Here is a 26,785-nt window from a genome sequence, read left to right as displayed (position 1 = left end):
TTTCACGTGCTGGGGGCAGTCATCACCCCAACCTCAAGAAGCCAAGAGGACTGGATGTGGCCTCAGCACCCCACCAGCAGCCATGTCCTCCCAGGGAGGGAGCATGACTTACGCCTGGGGCAGAATAGGCTGCAGGGCCTGCTAGGAAGCCGTTCCCGGACCCCAGCTCAGTCCTCCGGCAGATTCACTCCGAGGAAGGTAGCACTGGTGACCTGGCCGGTGCTAGGCCCCCAAGCCCGCCCGCCAGCGTTCTTCAAGTCTGCACGTCCGAGGGCGGGAGGGAGCATGGACCCTGGCAGCCCCACCCTGACTGGGGTGGCCCCACATCCACCAGAGGGCAGCTGGGCCCAGTCCCGGCCATCCCCTTCAGGAGCCAGCACAGCAGGAGGGCCCCTTGTCAGCCAGAGCCTGGGTGGACGGCAGAGCCCCAGGGGCCGCCTCTGGACTGAGTTTGTGCCTCACCTAGCTGGGGCCTGACCTCGAGAGGTCACTGTCGCCCTGGGCCTCAGTTTCCCCATCCAACGGGTGGGGAGAGCGTTAGCACCCACATCACAGCGGCCCCACAGATCAGTGCAGCGTGAAGGACTCAGCTAACCCTCCAGACCCCAGAGGCTGGGCCTCCCACCCCGCTGCCCCTGACCCATCCTGCACATCTGCCCCCACCTGGCTCCCCTTGCTCCCCTTGCTCCCCTCAGCGTCCCGTCCTGCTGGGTGGGGGCCTCCAGCGCCTCCGCCTCCGGGCTTCCAGGCAGGAAGGCGGCGGAGAGGAGCGTTTCCGCGCAGGCTGCTGTGCTGGGAGTGCGGCCTCTGATAAGGACACACATGGCCGGCTGCACGTCCGCCTTTTGTCCCTGGCTCCCGCCAGCCCTTCCTGCTCCGGCCTGCAGGGTGGGGACTATGGGCCCAGCTGCAGCCCTCCCCCGACCCCCACCTCCACTCTGCCCCTGGCTCCACAGCCCCTGGGGTCCTGGCTGCCCTGGGGGAGTTTGAGGCCCCCAGTAGCAGCTACGGCTGGGGCCCCGGACAAACTGGGGGTGTAGGAGCTCTAGGAAATCAACCCCAGGGGGGCTGCTGAGGCTAAACAGAAGCATCAGCCCCAACCCAGCAGGGCCAGATGTTCTGCTCTCCCTCCCCCAGTTTCGGCTGCCGGGAGGGTCCCCACCGAGGGTCCCCCCCGACTCCTGCACAGGCCTAGCCACAGGCTCCCTCCCGGGCTGGACCGACCACTCTCCTGCTTGAGGTCCCAGAGAGGCGCTGGCCTGGCCCGGCCCATGTGCCCCACAGACACCCCTGGCTGCTCCTCCGGCATCTGTCTTAAAGTGCCAGCCCAGCGTGAGCCCCGCATCAGCGACCGAGAGGCATCCATCCTTACCCCCGACTGCCCATGGTGCCCACGCGGCAACCTCACAGCCGGTCTGCTGAGCTGGGCGGAGGAGAGGTTCCACCCACCCCAGAAGGAATCCACTCCCATCCCCTAAACTCCAGGAGCTGCCCTTGGCTGAGGAAGGACTGCAGAGGGCACGGGGCAGGCTGAGCCCAGGGTGGCAGGGGCTGCATGGTGCCCGGGATGCCTGGCAGGAGAGAGACCCGCAGCCCAGAAGGCTTCCTCTCCAGGACTGGGGGCCCCTCAGTGCTCACACCTCCCACTGACTCCCAGCATCCCCTACAACATGGCCCACGTCTCAAGGGATTGGAAGGAGCCCCCGCAGAGGCCATTGGCACGGACTAGAATGCAACCCAGTGGGGCATCCACCGATGTGGTCAAACGCTCAGCCAAGATGGTGGGAAGCATTCAGGTCTGAGGCATTTCTTCTTTTTCTTGAATAACACCTTTATGGCTGGCCACAGTGGCTCATGCCTGTCATCCCAGCACTGTGGGAGGCCGAGGTGGGCAGATCACCTGAGGTCAGGAGTTTGAGACCAGCCTGGCCAACATGGTGAAATGCTGTCTCTACTACAAATACAAAAATTAGCTGGGTGTGGTGGCAGGCGCCTGTAATCCCAGCTACTAGGGAGACTGAGGCAGGAGAATTGCTTGAGCCCAGGAGGCAGAGGTTGCAGTGAGCTGAGATCGTGCCACTGCATTCCAGCCTGGGAGACAGAGTGAGACTCCACCTTGAAAATAAAATAAAAATAACAGCTTTATTAAGAAATCACTTATATACCATACAATTCACCCATTTAAAATGTACAATTCAGTCCGGGCTCGGTGGCTCATGCCTGTAATCCCAGCACTTTGGGAGGCTGAGGCGGGTGGATCACCAGGTCAGGAGTTTGAGACCAGCCTGGCCAATATGGTGAAACCCTGTCTCTACTAAAAATACAAAAATTAGTCGGGCGTGGTGGTGGGCACCTGTAATTCCAGCTACTCGGGAGGCTGAGGCAGGAGAATCACTTGAACCTGGGAAGCAGAGGTTGCAGTGAGTTGAGATCGCGCCACTGCACTCCAGGCTGGGTGACAGAGGGAGATTCTGTCTCAAATAAATAAAATAAAATAAAATAAAATTAATAATAATAATAAGCGGGCGCAGTGGCTCACGCCTGTAATCCCAGCACTTTGGGAGGCCGAGGCAGACGAATCACCTGAGGTTGGGAGTTCAAGGCCAGCCTGACCAACATACAGAAACCCCATCTCTACTAAAAATACAAAATTGAATGGGCGTGGTGGTGCATGCCTGTAATCCCAGCTGCTTGGGAGGCTGAGGCAGGAGAATCACTTGAACCCGGGAGATAGAGATTGTGGTGAGCTGAGATTGCACCATTTCACTCCAGCCTGGGCGACAAGAGTGAAACTCCGTCTCAAAAAAAAACAGAAAGAAAGAAAAAAAAGAAAATAGTAATAATAATAATAAAACGTACAATTCAGTGGGTTTGAGTAATAATTACATCATTAATTCTTTAAAATTATCAAATTATACATAACATAATTTGCCATTTTTTCCATTTTTTTCCAGACAGAAGTAATTTCTAAAACATTGCTAGGGAAACGCTCTGACATCTTCCGCAGAGGTGAAAAAGCACAGGCCTGACTCAGGTAGCCGCGAGTTCAAGTTCAGCCGCAGGCTCTTCCCCAAGGTGCTGGTCTTCGCAGGAACCCCTTGCAGGCAGCTGCAAAGAGCAGCACGGCGCGCACACACAGGGTCCGGCTGGCGTCTGGCCAGAGCGAGGGAACAGTAAGTGTGTCCTGGAGGCGCTCGCCATGCACTCACACGCCATCTGTGGATTCGGAAGTGACCTCCCCCTCGGCTGACGAGGGTTCTCTGCGTCTGGAGAACACAGGACGTCCACAGGAAAGTTCTCCCCACTGCACTCCCGGCTGGCTCTGAAAATTATGAAGTAAGTTGAATGCTCTGAGGGCTTCATTCCATCTGCCCAACTTTTACATAAAACAAGGAAGTTGAGCCCAGTTTAGGGGAAGAATGTACAGAGCACCAGGAGGCAGGGTCTCCTCTGAAGTCTTTTTTTGGACCGAATCTCACTCTGTGGCCCAGGCTGGAGTGGAATGGCATGATCTCGGCTCCCTGCAGCCTCCACCTTCCGAGCTGAAGCAATTCTTGTGCCTCAGCCTCCTGAGGAGCTGGAATGACAGGCATGCGCTACCATGCCTGGCTAATTTTTATATTTCTAGTAGAGATGGGGTTTCACCATGTTGGCCAGGGTGGTCTCGAACTCTTGACCTCAGGTGATCCACCCACCTCAGCTTCCCAAAGTGCTGGGATTACAGGCGTGAGCCACTGCGCCCGGCCTCTCCTCTGAAGTCTTATTGCCTACCTTTTTTTTTTTTTTTTTTAACAATTAGGCATTGTATTTTATATTCTTTTCTTTCTCCAGTGCACTGACTACTTATTTTATTTATTTTTTTGTTATTGTTGTTGTTTTTTAAGACAACATGTTGTTTTTTAAGAGTCCCACTCTGTTGCCCAGGCTGGAGTGCAGTGGGGCAATCTCGGCTCACTGCAACCTCTGCCTCCCAGGTTCAAGTAATTCTCCTGCCTCAGCCTCACGAGTAGCTGGGATTACAGGTGCCTGCCACCAAGCCCGGCTAATTTTTGTATTTTTAGTAGAGACAGGGTTTTGCCATGTTGGTCAGGCTCGTCTTGAACTCCTGACCTCAAGGGATCTGCCCGCCTTGGCCTCCCAAAGTGCTGGGATTACAGGCGTGAGCCACCACGCCCTGCCTGTTTGTTTTTTAATTGACAAACATGGTACATATTTATGGTACATGGCACGTTATGGTCTATGTGGACATTCGGGAACAGCTACGTCAAGCCAGTTCATACCTACATCACCTCCCGTGCTTGCCTTTGTGGTGATGAGAAAGACTCTCTTGGAAATTTTCAAGAGCACAGTGCCTTTATTCACTCAAGTCGCTGGGTGTCCCATAGATCTTGGCACCGACTCCTCAACTGAAACTTTGTGTCCCATAGATCTTGCACCCACTCCTCAATTGAAACTTTGTGGCCTTCCGCCAACATCTGGCCACCCCGCCCCGCCCACCCCGGGAGCAACTACCCCACTTTCTGCTTCTAAGCTCCACTATTTCACACTCCACATATGAGTGAGAGCATGTGGGATTTGTCTTTCTGTGCCTGGCCTATTTTACTTAAGATTGTGACCTTAGGCCAGGCGCACTGGCTCACGCCTTTAATCCCAGCACTTTGGGAGGCCGAGGCAGGAGGATCACCTAAGGTCAGGAGTTCGAGACCAGCCTAGCCAATATGGTGAAACCCCATCTGTACTTAAAAAATACTAAAAAATTAGCCGGGTGTGGTGGCGGGCCCCTGTAGTCCCAGCTGCTCAGGAGGCTGAGGCAGGAGAATTGCTTGAACCAGGAGGCAGAGGTTGCAGTGAGCCGAGACTGTACCACTGCACTCCAGCCTGGGCGACAGAGTGAGACTCTGGCTCAAAAAAAAAGATTGTGACCTCCAAGTTCACACATGTGATCACAAGTGACAGGTCTCCTTGCTGAAGGGTGAGCAGTGCCCCGCTGTGTGTATCCGCCACACGTATTCATCCTTGCATGCACTAACTTTGTTTCTTGGCTATTATGAACAGCGTGCGACGCCCGTGGCCTGCAGCTATCTCTTAGACACATCGATTTCATTTCCTTTAGGTCTATACCCAGAAGAGGGATTGCTGGGTTACATGCAATGTTTAATGTTTTGAGGAACCTCCACACTGCTGTGCCACTTTAGCCATTTTTAGGTGTCCCTCAGGGGAATTCTATTCACAATAGGGTGCAATCACCACCACTGTCTATGTCCAAAACTTGTTCATGCTCCCAGATTGAAACTCCACGCACCTCAGGTGTGTATCCCCGTTCTCCCCTCCTGCGGCCCTTGGTAACCACTAAGCTGCTTCCTGTCTCTATGGCCCTGCCCGCTGCGGACATCCCTTGTCAATGGAATCACTCAGGGCTCATCCATGCCGCAGCTCCTGCCAGGGTGTCATTCCATTTTTTTTTTTTTTTTTTTTTCAGTTGGAGTCTTGCTCTGTCGCCCAGGCTGGAGCACAGTGGCGTGATCTCGGCTCACTGCAACCTCCACCTCCCGGGTTCAAGCAATTCTCGTGCCTCAGCCTCCCAGGTAGCTGGGATTACAGGTGCGAGCCACCATGCCCAGCTAATTTTTGTATTTTTAGTAAAGACAGGGTTTCACCATGTTGGTCAGGCTGGTCTTGAACTCCTGACCTCAGGAGATCCGCCCGCCTCGGCCTCCCAAAGTGCTGGGATTACAGGTGTGAGCCACCACGCCTGGCCTAGTGTTAATTTTTTTTTTTTTTTTTTGAGACGGAGTCTCGCTCTGTCGCCCAGGCTGGAGTGTAGTGGCGCAATCTCAGCTCACTGCAACCTCTGCCTCCGGAGTTCAGGCGATTCTCCAGGCTCAGCCTGCTGAGTAGCTGGGACTAAAAGCACGCACCACCACACCCGGCTAATTTTTGTATTTTTAGTAAAGACGGGGTTTCACCATGTTGGCCAGGCTGGTCTCAAACTCCTGACCTAAACTGATCCTCCTGCCTCAGCCTCCCAAAGTGCTGGGATTACAGACGTGAGCCACCGCCCCGGGCCTCATTCCTTTTTTTTTTTTTTTTAATATTTTTTTCCCCTGTTTTAATATTTGAGACAGGGTTTTGCCAAGTTGCACAGGCTAGTTTTGAACTCCTGAGCTCAAACAATCCACCCTTCTTGGTCTCCCAGAGTGCTGGGATTACAGATGTGAGCCACCGCCCCTGGCCAGAGCTTCATTCCTCTTTACGGCTCAGCAGTGTCTCACTGTACGGATGGGCCTTGGCTTGTCAATGCACTCATCCGTGGATGGGCATCCGGGTGTATCCACCTCTCGGCTCCTGTGAGCACGCCTCTGTGTGTACATTGCGCGTCTGTTTGAATCCCTGCTCTCGGGGAATGTACCTAGCAGTGGAGTTTTGGAGACTGTGGTAATCCTATGTTGAGTCTTGTGAGAAGTGGGGGGACCCTTTCGTTGTTTGTTATTATTTTTAAATTTTTTTTCCAAACTCTCTTCTCTCTGAAATTAAAATGTGTTCATATAAACTGTGGCCCTGGAGTTGGGCATGGTGGCGTGTACCTGTTATCCCAGCTACTCGAGAGGCTGAGGCACGAGAATCACTTGAACCACAGAGGCGGAAGTTGCAGTGAGCTGAGATTGCGCCGCTGCACTCCAGCCTGGGTGACAGAGTGAGACCCTGTCTCAAAAAATAAATAAATAGGCCAGGTGCGGTGGCTCATGCCTGTAATCCCAGCACTTTGGGAGGCCGAGGCAGACAGATCACAAGGTCAGGAGATCAAGACCATCCTGGCTAACACAGTGAAACCCCGTCTCTACTAAAAATTTAAAAAATTAGCCAGGTGTGGTGGCGGGTGCCTGTAGTCCCAGCTACGTGGGAGGCTGAGGCAGGAGAATGGCGTGAACCCAGGAGGCGGAGCTTGCAGTGAGCCGAGATCGTGCCACTGCACTCCAGCCTGGGCGACAGAGCCAGACTCCATCTCTAAATAAATGAATGAATGAGTGAATGAACCATGGCCCACTCAGACTGTGGACTCCTACGAAGCAGTACTGAGTCACAGACACACACAGCACAGACCATCCCTAACCCATCACGGCCACGCGCAGTGGCTCACACCTATAATCCCAGCACTTTGGGAGGCCAAGGCAAGTGGATCACCTGAGGTCAGGAGATCGAGACTGTCCTGACCAACATGGTGAAACCCCATCTCTACTAAAATTAGCCGGGCATGGTGGTGTGCACCTGTAATCCCAGCTACTCAGAAGGCTGAGGCAGGAGAATCGCTTGAACCAGGGAGGCGGAGGTTGCAATGAGCCAAGATTGTGCCACTGCACTCCAGCCTGGGCTACAGAGTGAGACTCTGTCTCAAAAAAAAAAAAAAAAAGGCCATCGTGCTGAGCACAGGGCACTGGCCACTTGGCTCCCAAAACACAAATCTCCCAGAGGCAGCAGAGAGCACGTCGGGGCTGCCAAGGGCCAGGCAGAGTGTGAGGGACTTCGGAGGGGTGGGAAACATCCTATCCATCCTTGGCGGTGACGATTACACGGGGGTGCTCATTTGCCCAAATGCATTAAACTGTCCACGTAAAGAGGGTGCCTCTCGGACGATTTTAGGGCAGAGACGTCCGTGCCTGATACTGTCCTGGCAGCCACGTGCCCTCATACACTTGCCCAGACCCTGAATGTGCTACACGGAGTGACCCCAATTACACCGTGGGCCCCGGGTGACTGCGACACGTGAGTGCAGGTTCACCCGTGTCACAGACGAACCGCTCCGGTGCGGGGGGAGCTGCGCACGTGGGGGCGAGGGCTGTGGCGTGGGACCTCTGTACCTTCTCTCAATTTGGCTGTAAGCCTACAACTGCCCTAAAATAAAGTCTCTTTATTTTTTTATTTATTTATTTTTACGCAGCTCTCTTTTCCTTAAAATAAAGGCTCTAAAATTGTGTGATTCCACCTCCCTGAGGCTAAGCGAAAGAGCCGCGTCTGCCCCTGTCCTTCCCGGGGGCTGGCAGGGAGTGGGTGCCCGGCGGTGACTCAGCCCTGCAGCCTCCCAGCCCTTCCCCGTATGCGGGCAGGTGATGCGGACGCCTCCGACCCTCGTGGGGTTTGTGGAGAGCGTTGATCAGCGCTGCCGTCAGAACAGGACCTGTGCGAGGCCTCGCAGATGCCGGGAGCCGGGCGGTGCTCTCGGTGCTTCTCATCAAATCCACTGGCTCTTCGAGAGGAAGCACATGTCACAGCCCAGCTCAAACAAGAAGCAAGAAAATCACTCTTCATTTTGGAATTGTAAAATAAAGTGGAAATTATCCTCAGGCTAGAGTGACCTTCCTGTCCTGCCCCAGCCACCCCCTACCTCCCAGCACCTGCCGGTAACAGCCCTGCACACACCCCCGAGACCCTCCGCCAAACCCAGCCCACCACCCCCGGGAGGGCTGTGGAAGAGGCCAGAGAGCGCATCCCCTCTGGCTCCTGGGGTGGAGGCCTGCTGTGGGTTGGCTGGAATCAGCCCCCTCCCCCGTGTCCTGGGTCCCTGCAGCCCAGCGAGGCGGACACCTAGCCACCCCTCATCCCAGGGAAGCCAGGGCCAGGGAAGGGCCCAGGAGGGGAGGGTTCGGCCTTCCTGCTGGATGTTGTTCCTTTAAAAATCCCTGCCACTGGCCGGGCGCGGCGGCTCACGCCTGGAACCCCAGCACTGTGGGAGGCCGAGGCGGGCGGATCACGAGGTCAGGAGATCGAGACCATCCTGGCTAACACAGTGAAACACCGTCTCTACTAAAAATACAAAAAATTAGCCGGGTGTGGTGGGGGGTGCCTGTAGTCCTAGCTACTCGGGAGGCTGAGGCAGGAGAATGGCGTGAACCCGGGAGGCGGAGCTTGCAATGAGCCGAGATCGCACCACCGCGCTCCAGCCTGGGAGACAGAGCGAGACTCCGTCACAAAAAAAAACCAAAAAAACAAAAAAAATCCCTGCTGCTGGAGTGGTTGGGGGAGCCGGCTGGGGGTGCAGACTGTGGTGCCACTGTGGCCGCCGCCATCATTGTCACCATCATCAGCATCACCATCATCAGCTGCCATCCCTGAACCCTCAGGCTTTGCTGGTGGCTGGGAGGGAGGCCGAGGCTGGCATGGCCTGCTGCCCTGACCTGCTTCCTGAACGCTCCGGCCACCCAGGCCTGCATGGAGTAGGGTCCACGGGCAGACAGATGGGCAGGCCCCTTAGGCAGAGCAGCCCTCCCCATCCCGGCAGTGTGGGGTCTGCCGGGCAGCCTGAGAGAGGAGTTTCCAGTCATTGCCCAGGCAGGGGTGGCTCAGGAAGCTGCAGTCCCCCCCGAGAGGCCTGATGGTGCTGGGCGGGTTTGCGGCATCCCGGCTGAGAGTCCAGTTGGTGTCACCTGGGCCAGGATGGTGGCCAGTGGCAGCAGCAAGGATATAGGCATGGGGGTGATCCCGCCTGATGCAGAGTCACTGCCAGGGCCTGGGGAGGGACCTGCCCCGTGTCCCCTCCCTGCCTGGGGAAGGGCCCGGACCACCTTCACACAGTCACCCTAGGGCACTAATGGGGAGTGAAGGAGCCGCCCCCCCAGAGCAAGACAGGGAGCTGGTGTTGAGACATGCAGGACAGGGCGCTAGGATGCAGGGGTGCAGGGTGCTGGTGTGGAGAGATGCAGGACAGGGCGCTGGGGTGGGGACGCACACCTGGCAGGGCTGGAGGGAGCACGGGCTGGTGGCAGCCTTGCCTCTCAGGCTGCTCCGGGCCAGGGTGACTTGGGAAAGCCAGGCTCGAGAGGTGAGGCGTTGCCTGGGGTCACACGGCTGGCAGGAACGGCCAGGGCTGGCTGCAGGGGCCCGCACTGCCCTCCCGCCTCCACCAGAACCCGCTATGTTTATTCAGGGACGTGAGGGGGTGCCCAGGTCCAGCAGGTGTTAAGCCGAGCAGAGCCTGCAGCCCCAACGAGACAGCCACGGGAGCTCGGCACCCTCAGTCCCCCAGACAGGGCTCTTCCCCTCTTTGGGCCTCAGTTTACCCATAGGTGAAAGGAGGGCACAGTTAGATGGTCCCTAAGGCCCCAGGGACCCAGGCCAGCCTTGCCCTCCCCCCAGCCCCAGCAGTAGGGCATCTGAGCCTTTCATCAGGAAAAGGAGACTAAATTTATGCCTCAGGCCCCCTCTGCGCTTGGCGGGGCAGAGGTCAGGCTTCCGGCAGCCCCCACCCCTTGACGCAGTTCCCCTTCCCCTCTGGGGGGCTCTGGGGGGGCTCTATTGTTCTGGAGGGCTGGTTCCCAATCTCCCCGAACACTCACTTCCTGTTTCCTGGCTGAGAGGAAACAGAGATTCCTGACCAGGCAGATGCCTTTTTTTCCCTTTCTCTCTTTACATTTTTTAAGGGTATTAAATAATAGTGATAATATGACGGCAGCCTTGGTGCTGAGGAGTGTGGACTCCGGGACTGGAGGAAGCCCAGGGCCACCTGCATGGGGCTCTGTTGACCCTCCTTCGAGAATCTGCTGGAAGCTATGGACCCCTCCTCCCTCCCCACCAGGGAAGGGCCCGGACATAAACTGTGTGCACTGTGACTGGGAACAGGGAGACCCCGGCACCCTCCCCAGGACTCCCAAGACCCTCCACGCCCTGACCTGACACGTGGGGAAACTGAGGCAGAGAAGCCTTCAGGGCACCTATGGTCCCTGACCCTACCGGAGCTCTATGACAACCCCGCAAGAGAGACAGGGATGAAGCCTCCAGGGAGGGACCCTCACACCCTTCCCAGAAGCCCACAGACCCCAGACACACGGGCATCCCCAGGGGAGGGGCCCCCCGCCACTGTGCCTTGCGGAGACTGGGGTCCCTGTGGCTCTGGGTTCCAGTCCAGCCCTGCCGGGGAAGGCCCTGGGAGCTTGAGCAGCCACTCCCATGGGGACTCAGTTTCCTCGTCTGTAGATGGGGTCAGATCATTGCCTCCACTTCGCAGGGCCAGGGCAATGGCCCCAGGAGGAGACACCCGAACGCAGCACCTGCTCACAGGCATCCACCGTCTCTCCCGCTATTTTCTCCCCTAAAAGCTTGGAGCGCCTGGTCCCCAGCTCTCCCCACACGGGCAGGCGGGGAGAGGACAGGGCGGCCCCCAGATCTCCCCAGGCGGGCAGGTGGGGAGAGGACAGGGCGGCTCCAGCTGGGGGCCGGGCTGCTGAACTGCCGCCACCTCAACTGACTGCCCCACAGGCCCTGAGCTCTCGGGAACTTCTCCTTCCGTCGCGGGAGATGAAGTGCTTTTTCCCCTTGACGTTAATGGCTGCCCCATCCGTCGGGCCTGGGCAAATCACAGCCCACCGAGTGGGACTTCTGTGCCATGTACTGGCGCCAGGCATGAGGGCAGCCTCAGGGGGCCGGCAAGTCCCCCTTCCTCAGCCCCATGGGAACCTCAGCAGGGATGGGAAGCAGTCTCCAGGGCCTGCAGGAGCGGGATCCCGGAAGCTGGACACTGGGACCAGCCCCGTTCGTGGCGCTGAGGACCCCGAAGGGACACGCGAGGCCCTGGCAGCCGCATTGGGTGGGGACTCTGAACTCACTCGAGGGTCACATGACCCTCCTTCAAGAATCTGCTGGAAGCTACGACTCGAGGGTCACATGACCCTCCTCCAAGAATCGGCTGGAAGCTACGGACCCCTCCTTCCTCCCTCCTGGGAAGGACCCAGGCACAAACTGTCTGCCCCATGACTGGGAACTGGAGACCCCGGGACCCTCCCCAGGGCTCCGAAGACCCTCCATGCCCTGGTCTGACACGAGGGGAAACTGAGGCAGAGAAGCCTTCAGGGCACCTATGGTCCCTGACTCTACTGGAGCTCTATGACAACCCCGCAAGAGAGACAGGGATGAAGCCTCCATGGAGGGACCCCCACACCCTTCCCAGAAGCCCACAGACCCCAGAAGCACAGGCATCCCCAGGGGAGGGGTGCCCCACACACTAGGGGGCTCCATCTGGGGCTCACCCTGCTCAACAAGGCTTTCTCGAGAGTCAGACCACCAGTGCCCACCTCGTGAGCTGCCAGGCAGCACCCAGTGTCCATCTGGGGACCCCTCTCCCAGGCTCACTCCACAGTGGAGGCCTCTTCTCTCTCCTCCCCTCCAGACTCCCTGGGTGCTGCTGGGGACATCCACGGAGCCTGCAGCACACAGCCCCCTGAGCCCACACTGCGCTCTCACCCCAGCCAGGTGTCTCCCCTGTGAAGCAAGTCTCTCCCTAGGGACGGATTCTGCTGTTTAAAAAATAAGATTTTCTTCACCTTCCTACATGAACAAAAATAACAATACAGCAATACCACTGCAAAATCATCAGAGTGGCTAAAATGAAAAAGACAGACAACAGCAAGTGCTGACAAGGGTGTGGGGCGGCCAAATGCTCCTGCACTGCTGGCAGGGGACCTGAGAACTGCAGGGCATTCCCTGGCTTCCTGCCCCTCCTGGGACTGGGGACCCCCCAGGGACAGCCTAAGGGAACTGCATTTATCTTCACGTCTGCCAAAAGATAACGCGAAGATGTTCAAAGCTAAGCCCCCAGGCTGGTAAGAGCTCCAAGGCACCAGCAGTGTGTGCAGAACTGGGGGGAGTCTGTTCTCCCAGGGATGCTCCCATCACCTGCTGCCAGCAGTGGGGCACGCCAGTCCCCTGGGGTGTGGCCAAGGGGCTGTGTCTCCTGCCCGGGCTGCCGGCCCCTCTCAGGTTCACTTTCCCATCTCTAAGCCCACGTCTCGCTGCAGTTCGAGTTTGCCAGGCCACCAACGGGTGACACGCCTGGCGCAGTGGGGGACTCCGCACCTTCTGCGCACCTGCTCCAAGTCACCTCTTCCAGGTCTGGGTCCCTGCCCTGTGGAGCGCGCACCCTGGCAGGGGCATGGAGCACCGGCAGGATTGGACTTTGTGCTGAGTGTGGTGGCGCCTTAGGAGGAGGTCACACAACCCGATGTCTCCCTCCGCGAAACTCCCTGAGCACTGGGTGTGAAGGGCAGCGGCGCCCAGCAAGGCCGAGGAGGGGCGACTGTTATCCAGGCAGGAAGCGGGGTGGACCGGACCAGGGTAGGGGCAATGTCAGGAGAAGGGGACACTCAGATGCAAAGCCGGTGGGGACCTGCCAAGAAGCCAGCCCACAAGGCCATGGACTCCTCCACGCCATCAGCTGGAGCAGTGGGCAGCCCCAGGAAGGGAGACGGGAGCGGCCAGGGGAAGGGCGAGGGGTCCCCCGGGCGACCCCCGAGGCTCAGGTGCCCGGACTCCAGTCCTGGGCCTCCGTTTTCCACCCTTGAACAAGCGGCTTCCACCTGTGAGCCAGCCGCCTCCTCTGAAAATGGAAGCCCCTCAACTCAGAGGGTGTCGCTCTGGGGCGTGGGTCAGGGGCCGGAGCAGGCAGGGAGAGGAGAGAGGAAAGGCTGGGGACCCTCACTTCTCCCTGCCCAAACCCTCGCTCGGGAGCAGACGGCTCCTCTGCCCGCAGGCACCCCTGCCCGGCAGCTCCCTCCAGCCCCCGTCGGGTCCGGGACGTCCTCTGATGGGAAGGTTCCACCACATCCGTGGCTGACAGAGCCAGCCCGTCCGAGGCCGGGGGGCGCTCGGGGTAAACAGGAAGCCCCATCCCTCCCGCACTCTGCTTCACTCCCTCCTCCTGCACCTCCTGCAGCCCGGCTCCCGCGGCCGCGCCTGGTGCCCCTCTGTCTCGCACCACCTGAGATGCCCAGGCTGGCCTCTGCCAGGGGCTTAGTCTGCCCTCTCCTGGGGCTTCAGAGGCCAAAAGCACCCTGGTGAGGGGTCCGGGAGGCCCGGGAGGGCCCGGGGGGCTCTGCCAGGCCCCTCCACGCCTCTCTGCCCAGCCAGCACGCTCTGGGAAGGTAAGGCAGCCCTTCCCCTTATAACTAACCTCAGAACATTCCCAGGTGGCTGGAAGGCCACTGGACAACATGGCCCTGCTGACAAGAGAGCCAATGGGGAAACTGAGGCCTGTGTGGGGCACAAAGCTGGGACCAGAGCTCCAGCTTCCTGCCCCTGCCGGGCCTCCACCTCTGACGCCACCCCAGGCAGGGTGAAGCCCTGGGCTCCAGACCTTCCAGTGCCCAGATGAGGACAGGCGCAGGCCTTGGGGTGGCCACACTCTCCCACCAGGTCTCCCCCTCTGTGCTGGGCCCCTGAGGTGAGGGGAGGAGGCCAGGCGTGGGGCCCGGCCTGGCTTCTGTGGGGCTGGAGCCTGGGCAGGAGGCACTGCTGACTCCCAAAATGATTCCCTGCTGAAGGTCTGTGCCATGATCCCAAACACACGCCACCAGAGCGGCCAGGGCAGGGAAGGGGGCACCTCCAAGGACCGGAGGGTGAGGGAGGGGCCCGCCTGCCCCTTGCTGAGCCCCTGGGCCTTGGGCACAGAGTGTGCTCCACCCATACCAGAACCCGGGGGCAGCCCCAACCCCCTGGACCCCCAGTACCCTCTGGCGTCCAAGAACCCATGTCTGTCCCCTGCCAACCCCCCGCCCCTCCTGTCCCCGCTGGGCCCCCGACATTAGGGCAAGGCCCCAGCCCACCTCCTGTACCTGCCTCTGAGGCTCCAGGAGCCCAAGAGAGTGGAGTGCCCCTCCTGTGGTGGCTCCAGGCTATGGGATAGGGCAAAGCTGGCACTCTGGGCCTGAGCCCAGGCCTCCTTCCCTTGGGGAGGGTCTAGTCTTGGCCTGGGGAGGGGCTGGGGGCAGGGCAGAGCTTATCAGGAGGGGGTTGCAGTGAAGAACAAGTTGGCAGCAGGCGGTGGCCAGCCCCCCAGGCTGTCACCCAGGAGTCCAGTGCCAGGAGGACAGCCTGGGGAGGACGCAGACTCTGCCCTCGCCCCTGGCCTGTAAGCACAGCAGTCAGTTCACCGGGAAGGCCCCCAGCGGGCCAAGCCTTAGCAACTCGTGCACTCGGCTACTTAGCTACTCCTGCCCCGAGCTGTCCCCTGGCCGGATAGGTCTGATGACAGGGGCTGCTCCAGGTTGGGACATAGGACAAGCTGGGGTGGGGGACATGGGGCTCCCCAAGAAGAGGAAGGAAGGGTGAGGCGGCCTCCTGTGCCAAGCATCCCAGCCCTGTCCGGCCTCCAGGCTCACCTGGGCCGGTCACTTCTCCCTCTGGGCCTCAGTTTCCCCCTCTGTACACAGAAAGGGCTGGATCTAGCCCACCCCATGCTTGTGGGTCCTTCCACCAGGAGGCCAGGGCAGATCCAGGGGCATGCAGGTGGGGGAGGAGGGGGCAGGCCGCAGGGATGCAGGCAGAGGGCAAGAGGGCACCTCCTGGGATGGGGGCACAAGCCTACTGGGCCCCTATACGGTGGAGTAGCTAAGTAGCCGAGTGCACGAGTTGCTAAGGCTTGGCCCGCTGCGGGCCTTCCCAGTGAACTGACTGCTGTGCTTACAGTCAGGGGCGAGGGCAGAGTCTGGGTCCTCCCCAGGCTGTCCTCCTGGCACTGGGCTCCTAGGTGACAGCCTGGGGGACTGGGCCCAGCCTGCTGCCAACTCATTCTTCACTGCAACCCCCTCCTGACAGCTGGAGGGACAGGCTGGCCAGGGCAGGATGAGCCCCTGGGTGGGAGAGCCAGGGGGCCGAGGGAGGCACAGGGCGGCTGAGGGTGCAGCCAGTAGGGTAAGGGCCAGATCCCAGGGTGGCCTAGTGTGGAGGAGGTGGGGAAATGGGGTTCTGCCTATCTGCTCCAACCTCGGGGCAGGGGCCACCTCTGGAAAGAGGCCCCTCCCGCTCAGACCAGCGGTGCCTGGGTGCCAGGAGCGCCCCCTTAAACCAGCTCAGTGACCATGGAGCAGGTGCAGAAACAGGCCCGGAGAAGAGTGAGGGCCTGCCTGGCTGAGGCCCTGAGCCCTGACCACAGCCTGGCGCCCAGAGCAGACCCTTCCCCTGGCCATGGGTAGAGGGGAGCTGGTTCCTGCTTGAGGGGGAGGCGCATCGCGTGTGGGTGAGGTTTCCACCTGCCCTCCAAAGTCCCGTGGGGAATTTCCCCAGCTGCCCCAGCCTCCCTTGGCTCAAGTTGCCCAGCTGAGTGGGGCTGGAGAGGTGGGGGCACACTGACCGCCCAGGACCAGGGAAATGGGGGTGTCCCAGCCATCAGGCCGACAGGGGCTGACCCCAAAGCAGGGCTCACACCCCACGGACAGCGGGGTTGGGAGAGGCCCTGCTCTCCTGGGGTTCCAGGCGTGCCCTCCAAAGCCACCCAGCTCCCTTCGGCACCATGTCCCCTCCCACCCAGCCCACCTTTGCCACAGTGGCTCGCTCGGCCTGAGGCTCCCACTGCCGCCTGAATAGGGAAGCTGAGGGTCAGACCTGGAGGCTGGGACGCCGGGAATCTGACAGAGCACCCCCTGTGATCACCCACAGTGTCCCGCATCCCTCCCCACACCCCCGGCCGCAGCCTGCTGCCAGCCCAGAGCACCCCTGTGAAGTGGGGCTGAGGGCGTTGGGCCTGCTTGCCCATCTCCAGGGCAGGGGCTCACAGCCTCACTGGCAGCTCTCTTAGGGGAGAGAGCTTGGACTCCATGCTTGTCCCCTCCCGTCACCCCCTCACCATGGGCCTCAGGGACCCACGGAACAGGCTGTTCTCGGACCGCTCAGCCTGTCTTGCCACCCCAGTCCCTTCCTGCCGGGCCTCGCCACTCGCCATCCCTCACTGGTCAAGGCTCCCGTGTGGCTGGTCCCTGCCTTGGCCTGGGGCCCCTCCAAGCTCCCGTGCTGTGTCACACACATCTGGGGGTGTCCTGGGGGAGGGCCCAGCATCCTGTGGCCCAAAGATGCAGCAGCTCCCTTCTGTCCAGCCACACGTGAGCATGGCCTGTGGACCCACGGTCCTGGGAGGGCCCTGGGCTTGCGTCCTCCACCCCACACTCTCCCCAGGGTCTCCAGCAGGGTCCAGCCCTGGTTTCTGGCTGTTTTGGGGCTAGACTCTGATGGCCCAGGGGACGGCTTCCCCACCCCTGGGCAGTTTGTCCAGGCCCCCTCACACGGTGGCCCCCACCCCCCTCAGCCTCCTGTTTGTCCGACGACACGTCCCGTTATCAGCGGAGAACACACACAGGAAGTCCGGCTGGGAAGGGCCCATCCCAATCCCGATTACCCAGGACGGAGCATAAAAAGCCGCCCTTCCTCGCCCGGGGGGAGCCTCCCTGCACCAAGCCGGCCCCGCACGGCTGCAAGGGAGGCTCCTGTGGACAGGCCAGGCAGGTGGGCCTCAGGAGGTGCCTCCAGGCGGCCAGTGGGCCTGAGGCCCCAGCAAGGGCTAGGGTCCATCTCCAGTCCCAGGACACAGCAGCGGCCACCATGGCCACGCCTGGGCTCCAGCAGCATCAGGTATGGCGGGGTGGCCTCGGAGGGGCAGGGAGCGGACAGGGCGGGCCCCCCGTGCCCCTCACTCCCGCTGACCGCGGCGCCCGCTGGCTGCTCCGCAATCTGCTCCCCAGCGAGGTCACAGGGGAGGGGTCCCAGTCTCCTCCCCTTCTGCACAGAGGAGGCCACTGAGGCCCCTTGGCCAAACGCCTGCTAGTGGGTGGCCCAGCGTAGATCCCAATCCAGTCTGCTGACTCCAACACTTCACCCCCAGTCGCCCTTCCCCTGAACCCCACCCTCTGGCCTCTCTCTCCCTCCGCAGAGCAGCCCCTGTGGTTGGCAGCAAAGTTCAGCTTGGCTGGGCCCGCTGTGAGGGGCTTCGCGCTACGCCCTGCGGCGTCCCAAGGGCCGAGGTCTCCTCATCTTCTCCCTAGCAGTGGATGAGCAACCCAACGGGGGCCTGGGGAGGGGAACTGGCCCCGAGGGAGAGGAACCCCAAAGCCACATCTGTAGCCAGGATGAGCAGTGTGAATCCAGGGTGCGGGATGTGGGGCTCAGGCTTAGGGATGACTTGGTAGGGTGCGGTGGGCAAATGGGTGACTCTGTGGGCCCTCCTTGGACCCTGGAGAAGCCCTTGTTCTCCTTCTCCCCAGCCTCATGCAGAGTGGCTGAAGCCCCATCCCAAAGCCCCCAAAGCCATAGTGGGTCCTAGAAGGCCCCACTTTTTGTCTCATACGTCCACACCAAGAAGCCTGTCTGAGAACCCCCACTTTCCAAATGGTGCCTAGCCAGGATGGGGGCAGCAAGGGCTGACTCGGGGCAGCCCTGGAGCTGCCCTTTCTGCTCCATCGCCTCTTCCAGACTCAGGCAGGAGAGGTGGGGAGGCAGGTCAAAGGGTTAAGTGACCGCAGATCCAGAGATGAGGCCAGGGGCAGGGGACAGGGAGGGTGGCGGTGGCTCTCCCACCCAGAGGCCCCCTAGGCCCCACTCTGAACACTTCACTGCTGGGGGCTAGGTAAGAGCTGCCCTGCGTGGGCTCAGGGCGCCAGGAGCCCTAGGACTCCCCAGTCAGATGAGGAACGCCCCCTGACAGCAGCTGCTCTGGTCATCCCTCGGACCATGTGCCAGGGGCTTCCAGGGCCCCTGGTCCAGAGCAGTGGCCACTGGATTGCAGGGTGGGGCGGCCTCATTTTGGGGACTCCTCTCCAGGGACCTGGGCCCCTCCCTTCCTCCAGCTCCCATGCACCAAGGTAGGACCAAGCTGGTGGCCCTCTCGGACCCATCTGCAGGCCCCTTGCCCAGCACCCTGGGTTACATGGAGAGACCTCCAGCTCCACTCACAGCAGCCTCCCATCCCCATGCCAGGGAGTCCAGGGCTGGAGGCAATAACCCCATTTTACTGAGGCCAGGGGCTGCGATCCGAGAGGACAATCAGCTTAGGACAGGATGGGGTCGGGGTAGGTGCAGGACAGGGGCCTGTAGGCCTAGTGCAGGCGGAGGTCCCACAGCAGCACCGAAAGCTGGTCCCGGGCCCCTTCCCAGCCCCCAGACATCAGGGTGACCAGGACTGTGCGGAGGCACTGACGCACACCTCCTCTCCAACCAGCAGCCCCCAGGACCGGGGAGGCACAGGTGGCCCCCACCACCCGGAGGAGCAGCTCCTGCCCCTGTCCGGGGGATGACGGATTCTCCTCCGCCAGGTGAGTCCCAGCAAACCCCTTGCTCCGAGGGAACACTTCTCACACCGGCACCCACGCGGGTTATGACACAGGGCGCTGGCTCCAGCTGGGGTCTGAGGGGCTGCTGAATTGGGCTGGCCCGAGCCCCACGTGCCGCGCCCGCAGTAACAGCTGTAACAATTGTTGTGTGGCCACGACCTCACCATCACTAGATCCCAGGGCTGTTTAGCCCCATCTTATAAATTTGGAAATGGAGGCCTGGAGAAGAGAGGTGACCAGCCCAGGGACCTCTGGTGTGAGGAGACTCTCTGGGGGCCTGTGGATTCGCTGGGAGGAGTGTTCTGCGATGGCCCTGACTGTGCTGAACTCAGCAGTGACCCAGTGACCCCGGTGAGGGTGCCTGATGCCTGAGAGAGGGCCAGGTGGGGGCCGGCGCAGGGGCCCCCAACCTAACACGCTAAGGCTAGGAGGCAGGCCTGGGCTCTGCCATGTGGTCTCAGAGGAGATCTGGGTCTCTGGGCCTGCGGTGGGGACGGTCATGATGCCCACTGCCTGCGAGGCTGCAGGACCCAGCTCAGTGCTAACCTGTGCCGGGCGCCTACCGCGCGGCCCCCCAGCGGCTGAGATGGGCGTCCCGGGGTGGTTTTCAGCCTGGGGGGCTTGAAAGCTAGCAAAGGGCCCGCAGCCCCGTCAGTGTGGGCGCCCTGGGCGGCCTCTCCTGGCTCCTGGTGGCCGGGCTTGGTCGTGCGTCCCCAGCGACCGCGCAGCGAGCGCCCTGCCGCGGGGACTCGGGCCCCAGGATTCCCGGAGGGGGGCTGGCGGGCCGCGGCTCAGAGGCGCGTTTGCGTCAGCCCCGGGTTCCAGCAGAGTCACTGCCCGCCCGGGGGCAGCTCGTCCGCCGCGGGGCCTCAGTTTCCCCGTCTGCGCAATGGGGGCGGGGCGGGGCCGCCAGGTGGGGCGGGGCCGGGGGCGGGGCGGGGCGGGGCTCGGGGCCCCCACGGCGCGGGCTCGGGCGGCAGTGGCGGCGGCGCGTGCGCGCCCCGGATCCGGCGGTGAGTGCGGAGCGAGCGGGGCGCGCCGGGGTCGGGGTCTGCTAGCCGCCCGGGCTGGGTCGAGGGCGGGACCCGCGGAGCCCCCGGGGGCGGGGAACCTGGCCGCGCGCGGAGCCGGGGGCGGCTCCGGGACGAGGCAGCGCGACCGCTGGGGCCGGGGGAGTAGCGGGCCGGGGCGCCCGCGGCTGGGTCGGGCCGGGCCGGGAGAATGGGCCCAGCGGCCCCGAGAACCGGCTCCCCCTGCCGGCGGCGGGCGGGCGGCGCGGCGGGGAGGGCCGGGGTCGCCGCGGCCCCTCGTCCGACCCGGCGCGACTCAGCGCCTCGGGGCCCAGCCTATGCTGCCTGCTCCGCCCCCCGCGAACCCCGGAGCCAGCAGCGCGGCTGGGAGGGGGCGGCGGGCAGGTCCGTCTCGCTCCGCCTCTGCGCCCTCCCTCGTGGGCCCCGAGGTCCCCAGCCCTGCTCCCGCCGCGAGGGGTCCGCCAGTGCCTGCGGCGCAGCCAGGCCCCTCCCTCTGCGGACCCGGCCTCTCGCGGGTGGGGGCTGCGGGGCTGCTGCCGGGCAGGTGGGGAGGGAGCCCGTGGGCGCTGGGGGCACGGGGACCGGACTGCTGGTCCACCTGGAGCCGCCGCCCCCTCCCCGCCCGGCACCCCTGGGTCGAGGCTGTGGCCCCCCCCAGGGAAATGGGGCTTGCAGCACCAGCTCGGAGAGCACCACGGGCTTCCTCTGGCCTCGGGAAAAGCATGACTTTCAAAAATTGAGTCTCCACTTAGCACCACTTCCTTTCCAGACGACTGTCAGGAATTGTGGGGGGTGCTGTGCGAATATGTGTGGGGGGCAATGAGGTCTGGGAGATTCGCCTCCCCCCAGGCCCGCCCTGGCATCCCCCTGCCCACATCAAGCCGCCGGGCCGCTGCCCTACCTCTTCCTTCCCGGGTCCTACTCCCCAATGTCCCCCGACTTCGAGTCTTGCCTTGAGGTCGCACCAGACCCAGCCCCTAACAGTGTCCTTCATCCAGGGCCCATCCCCAGAGTTAATCTCCAGCCAGCTCTGCCCCCTGGACAAACTCCTGCCCAAAAACTGCTGTGATGCCCCCCCTGGCCCAAGCTAAGTCCCCACCCCTCAGCTGCCCAGGGCAGCCTCTGCCTAGTTGGTGGCCTCTGCCCTGCCCTCCTCTCTCCAGCGCACAGGGGACAGGAGGCCCAGGAAGGACCCCCAGCCACACTCCCTGCTGGGACCGGGTGATGCCTTGGCAGTGCCCGTGGGAAGCAGGTGTGGGATTGTGCTCCACACCCAGTGGGGCTGGCCAGCAGCGACTGAGGACAGTGTGACTATTTATAGGACTGGCTGTCAGAGCTGAGGAGGGGCCTCAGAGACCCTATTCTAGTGTGTGAGGAAACTGAATCCCAGAGAAGGGACAGCCTTACCCCAGCCTCTGCCCCCACCCGAAGCCTGGCCTTTCCCTGCGGAGGGCCCTGCAGTGCCTCGGAAGGAACCCACCCAGCGTTTGGGAAGCACCCGTGAGAGGCCTTGGGTGGGACCCTGCAGCATGGCAGGGGCTCGCCAGCTCTCCAGACCCCTGGCTGCGCATAGGACAGAAGCCCATTCCCGGCATTGTCACAGACCATTAATTCTGGGCTCTCTCGTGCTCTCAGGAAGCCTCACCCGGGCCCCTGGCTCCTGCTGCACAGCCAGGAGGGGGTTGGATTCCGGTTCCAGTGACACTGTCGGGGGCTGCTCCTCACCCCCAGGTGTGCACCTGGCACAGCCACTGTCCCAGGATCCCTGGAGGCTGACTGCACACATATCCCAGCCTGGGAGGGACCCCCTCTAAAATGAAGGCCGCCCCTCTGGTGGTCTTAGAATGTGTGCACCCCCCGCACGGTTCCTGCTGGCTTGCAGCTGCTGGCCCACCCACTGGGGCCGGTTCCACACTCAGATGAGAAATCCAATTCCAGAAGGGCTGAGGCCGGCAGGTCCCTGGTGGGGCTGGATCCCAGCTCTGCCCACGAACACCCCGTTTGCACAGACTGGGGTGCAAACTCACCCCTGCCCTGCTGTGAGGAGGGCCCTGGAACCAGGCAGGACAGGAGAAACTGGGCCACCCGTAGCTGGAGCCATCCTTCCCGGAGCCTCGGGCAGATGCCCAGCAGGATCCACTCGATTCCTGCACCAAGAGCTCTGGACAGCGTCACCCCCCCTGTGGCCCCCAGGCTGTGGCCCCAGCTGTTTGTGCCTGGTGAGGGTCTGGCTAGCTGGAAGAGGGGGCCAGCGGAGGAGAGAGTGGGCGCCACCGTGGGGCTGTCCCACTGGTGGAGGCTCCAGCGGAGATGAGCTGGGCAAGCCTCGCGGAGCAAGTGCAAACTGCACCCGCGTCCTGGGGGCATCTGCGGGGAGACTTAGGGGTCATGCTTTGTGCCCCAGGCCACCCAGAGGAGAAGGCCACCCCGCCTGGAGGCACAGGCCATGAGGGGCTCTCAGGAGGTGCTGCTGATGTGGCTTCTGGTGTTGGCAGTGGGCGGCACAGAGCACGCCTACCGGCCCGGGTGAGCCAAGCCCTAGCCTGGGAGTGCTGGGGTGGGGGGACCGGGAGCCCTCAGCACCTCCTAGAGGCAGCCCTCAGCACCTGTCGGGGACTCCCTGGGGGCTCCTGCTGAGGGTCCTGCCCCGGCCACAGGTTCCCATCATTCTTGGGTCCTGCTCTGGGACTCCTGGGCTGACCCCCTCTCCACCCCCGCAGCCGTAGGGTGTGTGCTGTCCGGGCTCACGGGGACCCTGTCTCCGAGTCGTTCGTGCAGCGTGTGTACCAGCCCTTCCTCACCACCTGCGACGGGCACCGGGCCTGCAGCACCTACCGGTGAGTGCCCCACCACACCGAGCTCACCCAGCCCCAGCCTCCCAAGTAGGCCACACATCAGCATGTCAGGGGCGAGGCGGGGGTGAATCCTGGGACCCAAGATGGGAAACTGAGGCCAGAGCCATGAGAGGGCTGCCTGAGATGGGCGACCCAGGGCGGCCGGAGCCAAGGGGTTCCACGATCACCTCCAGTGTCCTAATCCTTGCTCTTGCCCCGACACGTCTCAAAGGACCGCACCTCTAAGAGCATCCCCGTGTTTAGAGGGGTCACCCATCCTGTCTGCACCCCTCCACTTCCGGGGGACTAACCCCTCCCTACCCTGGCATCCCTGGCTGCAAGTTGCCATATACACAGAATGGTGCCTGACTCCCCTGGTCCCACTCCACTGGGCACCCCCCTCCACATGACGGCCCCCAGTGGGCACAGATGAGACCGTGAAATGTCCTGTATGCCCACACAAGGGGCACACACCCCTAAGTCTCCGCCTGGGGCAGAGTCCTTCCTGGGTGTGGGAGCTCCACCCCCTGCTGGGGGAGGGGCCTGGGAATTCAGACTCCTGGAGGTTTGAGAAGCGCTCCGATGCCCAGGGCCCACACTCTGCCGTGACTCGCCGTAGGCCGGGCACACCCTCTCCTCTGGGGCCTGGATGCCCCCACAGTAGGAGGCCAGATAGGTGGGGGCACACACAGGCCTGGCCACTGCCTCTGCTCCATGCGGAGTGTGGCTGGGCCTTCCTGCTGTGGCTTGAGTCCCGGCCAGCACCGGAAGGCCCAGGCAGGGAAACGGCTGTGCAGTGACCCCTCAGTGCCATCCCTTGAGGAGAAGACCCTTGGGGGCATGCTGGGGTAACCCTGTCCACTCTGAGAGGGGACTCTAGATGCCCAGCAGGTGACTAAGGGGGAGTAGGATGCCCCTCTGAGCTGTCCCACCCACCCCACAGAACCATCTATAGGACCGCCTACCGCCGCAGCCCTGGGCTGGCCCCTGCCAGGCCTCGCTACGCGTGCTGCCCCGGCTGGAAGAGGACCAGCGGGCTTCCCGGGGCCTGTGCAGCAGGTGAGGGCTACGTCCCTCGGCGCCCGGTGTTAGGAGGGCGACTGTTCCCCAATCTTCCAGCAACGCTCCTGCTGCTTTTCTTGAACCCCGAGCAAAGCACCACCTTGCCGCAGAGCACCCCCTCCCTAGCAGCTGCCCCCACAGGGTGCTGGGGACCCAACTGAGCTGGTGACCAGCCTCCCCCGCCCACAGCAATATGCCAGCCGCCATGCCGGAACGGAGGGAGCTGTGTCCAGCCTGGCCGCTGCCGCTGCCCTGCAGGATGGCAGGGTGACACCTGCCAGTCAGGTGAGGCTGGCTCTACCCTGGGGGGCCCTGGAAGGGTCCTGGGCACCTCCTTGCATGTCCTGGGGTTACTGCTGGCCCATGAGTGGGTGGTTGTGAAGGGAGCTGTGTGGGCAGGACCCCTCCCGCAGGCATGGCCGCCTGACACCCCGTTTCCTGCAGATGTGGATGAATGCAGTGCTAGGAGGGGCGGCTGTCCCCAGCGCTGCGTCAACACCGCCGGCAGTTACTGGTGCCAGTGTTGGGAGGGGCACAGCCTGTCTGCAGATGGTACACTCTGCGTGCCCAAGGGAGGGCCCCCCAGGGTGGCCCCCAACCCGACAGGTAAACAGCCCTGGCTGTGCCTGGCCTGGGGAGGCAGGCAGGCAGTGGACATTGCCGTGTGGCTCTCTGTTAGGCATGGTGGGGGGCACTGGAATCTGGGCGGAAGGCGGTGGGGGCTCCCTCTCCAGGGAGGGAGGATGGGGAGGGAGGATAGGTGGGTTCCCGAGAACTGGGGGCAGGTTGCCCGGAGCCTCATATCAGCCAAGAAGGCAGAAGTGCCCCATCCCCGGGGTCCTGTCTGCATCCAGCGCAGCATTCTGGAAGATGCCACGCCTCCGCTGGCGACGGGACATTATTACTTTTGGTACGCGCTGTGACACTTCAAACTCGTACCGTGAGTAATAATGCGCCGTCCACGGCACCGCATCGAAAGCGCCGCTGAGACCTCAGCCTTGACCTCCCTCAGCGTGGCCGGGACCCTGAGCCTCTGCGCAGAGCCACGCGCCCCGACGTACTTAGGCGGCACAGCCCTGAGACCTCTGGCCAGCGCCAGGCAGGCAGTGGGGGCGGCAGAGGCCTGGGCCTGAGTCTTCTGGCTCTGCCTCTCCCTGGGGACAGGAGGGAGCCTGGGGGTGTGGGTGGGGAGCCGGCCGGCCGTGACCCAGCGCCTGGCTCTGCTCGCAGGAGCGGACAGTGCAATGAAGGAAGAAGTGCAGAGGCTGCAGTCCAGGGTGGACCTGCTAGAGGAGGTGAGGCATCGGGGCGGGGGAGGCAGTCCAGGGTGGACCTGCTGGAGGTGAGGCGTGGGGGGGGGCAGGCAGTCCAGGGTGAACCTGCTGGAGGAGGTGAGGCGTTGGGGGGGGGCAGGTCCTCACGACAGCAGAGGCCCAGGCCCGGGTACAGGCTCCGTAGTCTCCTGGGACATGGTCCCAACCCACGGATGGCTAGGGGTGGTCTGGGAAGGTCCTGGCCCTGGGGAGGCGGCTTCCTCGCTGCTGACTGCCAAGGGGGCCCTGGCCTGGATCCATGCTGGGCAGAAGCAGCTGGACACTGACCAGGAATCCCCAGGGCTGGAGGAACCAAGCTTGACAGCCCCCCAGACAATACACAGAGCCTGGACCCAGACGAGACCTCCCACCCCCCACCATCTTTGTCCCCACCAGGACAAAGAGCTCTTGCCAGTCTTCCCACTGGCCAGTGGTCCAGCTGTCCCCCAGTTCTGCTGCCAGGGACCCCAAGGCTGGGACCACCCCGCCAGCCTGACGCCCCAGGCACCCACTCTGCCGCAAGCTTTTCTGCCACGGCAGCCCCCTCTAGTGGACACTTGGAGCCCTGCCGCGGAGGCTGGGGCTGGAGGCTTGTGGAGCTCTTCCCAGGGGTTCTCCCTAGACCCCGGTGGAGCAGAAAGGGCGGGGGCCGGCCCAGGGTCACTGCCCTTCTGCACCCGCAGAAGCTGCAGCTGGTGCTGGCCCCACTGCACAGCCTGGCCTCGCAGGCACTGGAGCATGGGCTCCCGGACCCCGGCAGCCTCCTGGTGCACTCCTTCCAGCAGCTGGGCCGCATCGACTCCCTGAGCGAGCAGATTTCCTTCCTGGAGGAGCAGCTGGGGTCCTGTGAGTGCCCCCACCCTCCAGAGCCCTCCTCCCGGGTCTGGGCCCAGTGGGCCTAGAGGGGCTACCCAGGCTTGGGGGTCGGGGGCGACCAAAGGCCAAGGGGTCAGTCAGATCTAGCTGGGCGGGGAGGCTGTGGGGAGCGGTGATCTCTGACCTTAGCCTCATCCAACCCTAGGCTCCTGCAAGAAAGACTCGTGACTGCCCAGCGCCCCAGGCTGGGCTGAGCCCCTCACGCCGTCCTGCAGCCCCCATGCCCCTGCCCAACATGCTGGGGGTCCAGAAACCACCTCGGGGTGACTGAGCGGAAGGTCAGGCAGGGCCTTCCTCCTCTTCCTCCTCCCCTACCTCAGGAGGCTCCCCAGACCCTGGCATGGGGTGCGCTGGGGTCTTCTCTGTGAATCCACCCCTGGCTACCCCCACCCTGGCTACCCCAACGGCATCCCAAGGCCAGGTGGGCCCTCAGCTGAGGGAAGGTACGAGCTCCCTGCTGGAGCCTGGGACCCATGGCACAGGCCAGGCAGCCCAGAGGCTGGGTGGGGCCTCAGTGGGGGCTGCTGCCTGACCCCCAGCACAATAAAAATGAAATGTGAGCTGCTGTGTCAGTGGATGGACTGGGGACCTGG

The 26,785-nt window shown here is 62.4% G+C and overlaps 1 protein-coding gene, 2 long non-coding RNA genes and 1 other non-coding gene across 19 annotated transcripts in view; 3 read left to right on the top strand and 1 right to left on the bottom strand.

Annotated features, from left to right (window-relative positions):
• Positions 1-16,318, bottom strand: part of LOC112204409 (uncharacterized) — a 28,359-nt gene extending 12,041 nt beyond the window's left edge. The window contains exons 1-2 of the long non-coding RNA XR_002938051.3: positions 14,595-16,318; positions 664-3,322 (exon numbers count right to left, since the gene is read on the bottom strand). This is a non-coding gene — a long non-coding RNA (uncharacterized LOC112204409). The remainder of the gene's footprint in view (positions 1-663; positions 3,323-14,594) is intronic.
• On the top strand, positions 3,251-8,339 carry LOC107976825 (uncharacterized). Its single transcript, XR_001721102.3, has 3 exons — positions 3,251-3,336; positions 7,639-7,761; positions 7,937-8,339. It is a non-coding gene; the product is annotated as an uncharacterized LOC107976825 (long non-coding RNA).
• On the top strand, positions 12,798-26,752 carry EGFL7 (EGF like domain multiple 7). 16 transcript variants are annotated; one of them, XM_016962158.4, is made up of 10 exons: positions 12,822-13,904; positions 18,965-19,058; positions 22,512-22,633; positions 22,828-22,944; positions 23,885-24,000; positions 24,193-24,288; positions 24,448-24,609; positions 25,234-25,298; positions 25,395-26,162; positions 26,338-26,452. In XM_016962158.4, exons 3-9 carry the CDS (start codon positions 22,554-22,556, stop codon positions 26,121-26,123), a joined length of 1,365 nt encoding a protein of 454 aa, XP_016817647.2. In that variant the 5' UTR covers positions 12,822-13,904; positions 18,965-19,058; positions 22,512-22,553; the 3' UTR covers positions 26,124-26,162; positions 26,338-26,452. The 16 variants fall into 16 exon arrangements, with proteins under 16 accessions (XP_054514550.1, XP_016817647.2, XP_063643455.1 ...); XM_063787385.1 differs by having other exon boundaries at positions 13,119-13,904; positions 26,000-26,162; positions 26,338-26,752; XM_063787387.1 differs by lacking the exon at positions 12,822-13,904 and adding an exon at positions 17,189-17,382 and having other exon boundaries at positions 18,968-19,058; positions 26,000-26,162; positions 26,338-26,752.
• On the top strand, positions 24,887-24,970 carry MIR126 (microRNA mir-126). Its single transcript, NR_035615.1, has one exon. It is a non-coding gene; the product is annotated as a microRNA mir-126 (primary transcript).
• Positions 26,753-26,785: the final 33 nt, after the last annotated feature.

Source organism: Pan troglodytes, chromosome 11, assembly GCF_028858775.2.
Source record: "Pan troglodytes isolate AG18354 chromosome 11, NHGRI_mPanTro3-v2.0_pri, whole genome shotgun sequence".
Lineage (NCBI taxonomy): Eukaryota > Metazoa > Chordata > Mammalia > Primates > Hominidae > Pan > Pan troglodytes.
This window is presented reverse-complemented; position numbering and strand designations above follow the sequence as displayed.

What these genes read in the sequence shown, in the direction of transcription:
- EGFL7 (XM_016962156.4), top strand. Translation starts at nt 21,952, where the DNA reads ATGTGTGCACCCCCCGCACGGTTCCTGCTGGCTTGCAGCTGCTGGCCC. An exon ending in GAGCACGCCTACCGGCCCGG is followed by an intron (nt 22,634 to 22,827) that starts GTGAGCCAAGCC and finishes CCACCCCCGCAG; the next exon opens with CCGTAGGGTGTGTGCTGTCC. An exon ending in GGTGGCCCCCAACCCGACAG is followed by an intron (nt 24,610 to 25,233) that starts GTAAACAGCCCT and finishes CTCTGCTCGCAG; the next exon opens with GAGCGGACAGTGCAATGAAG.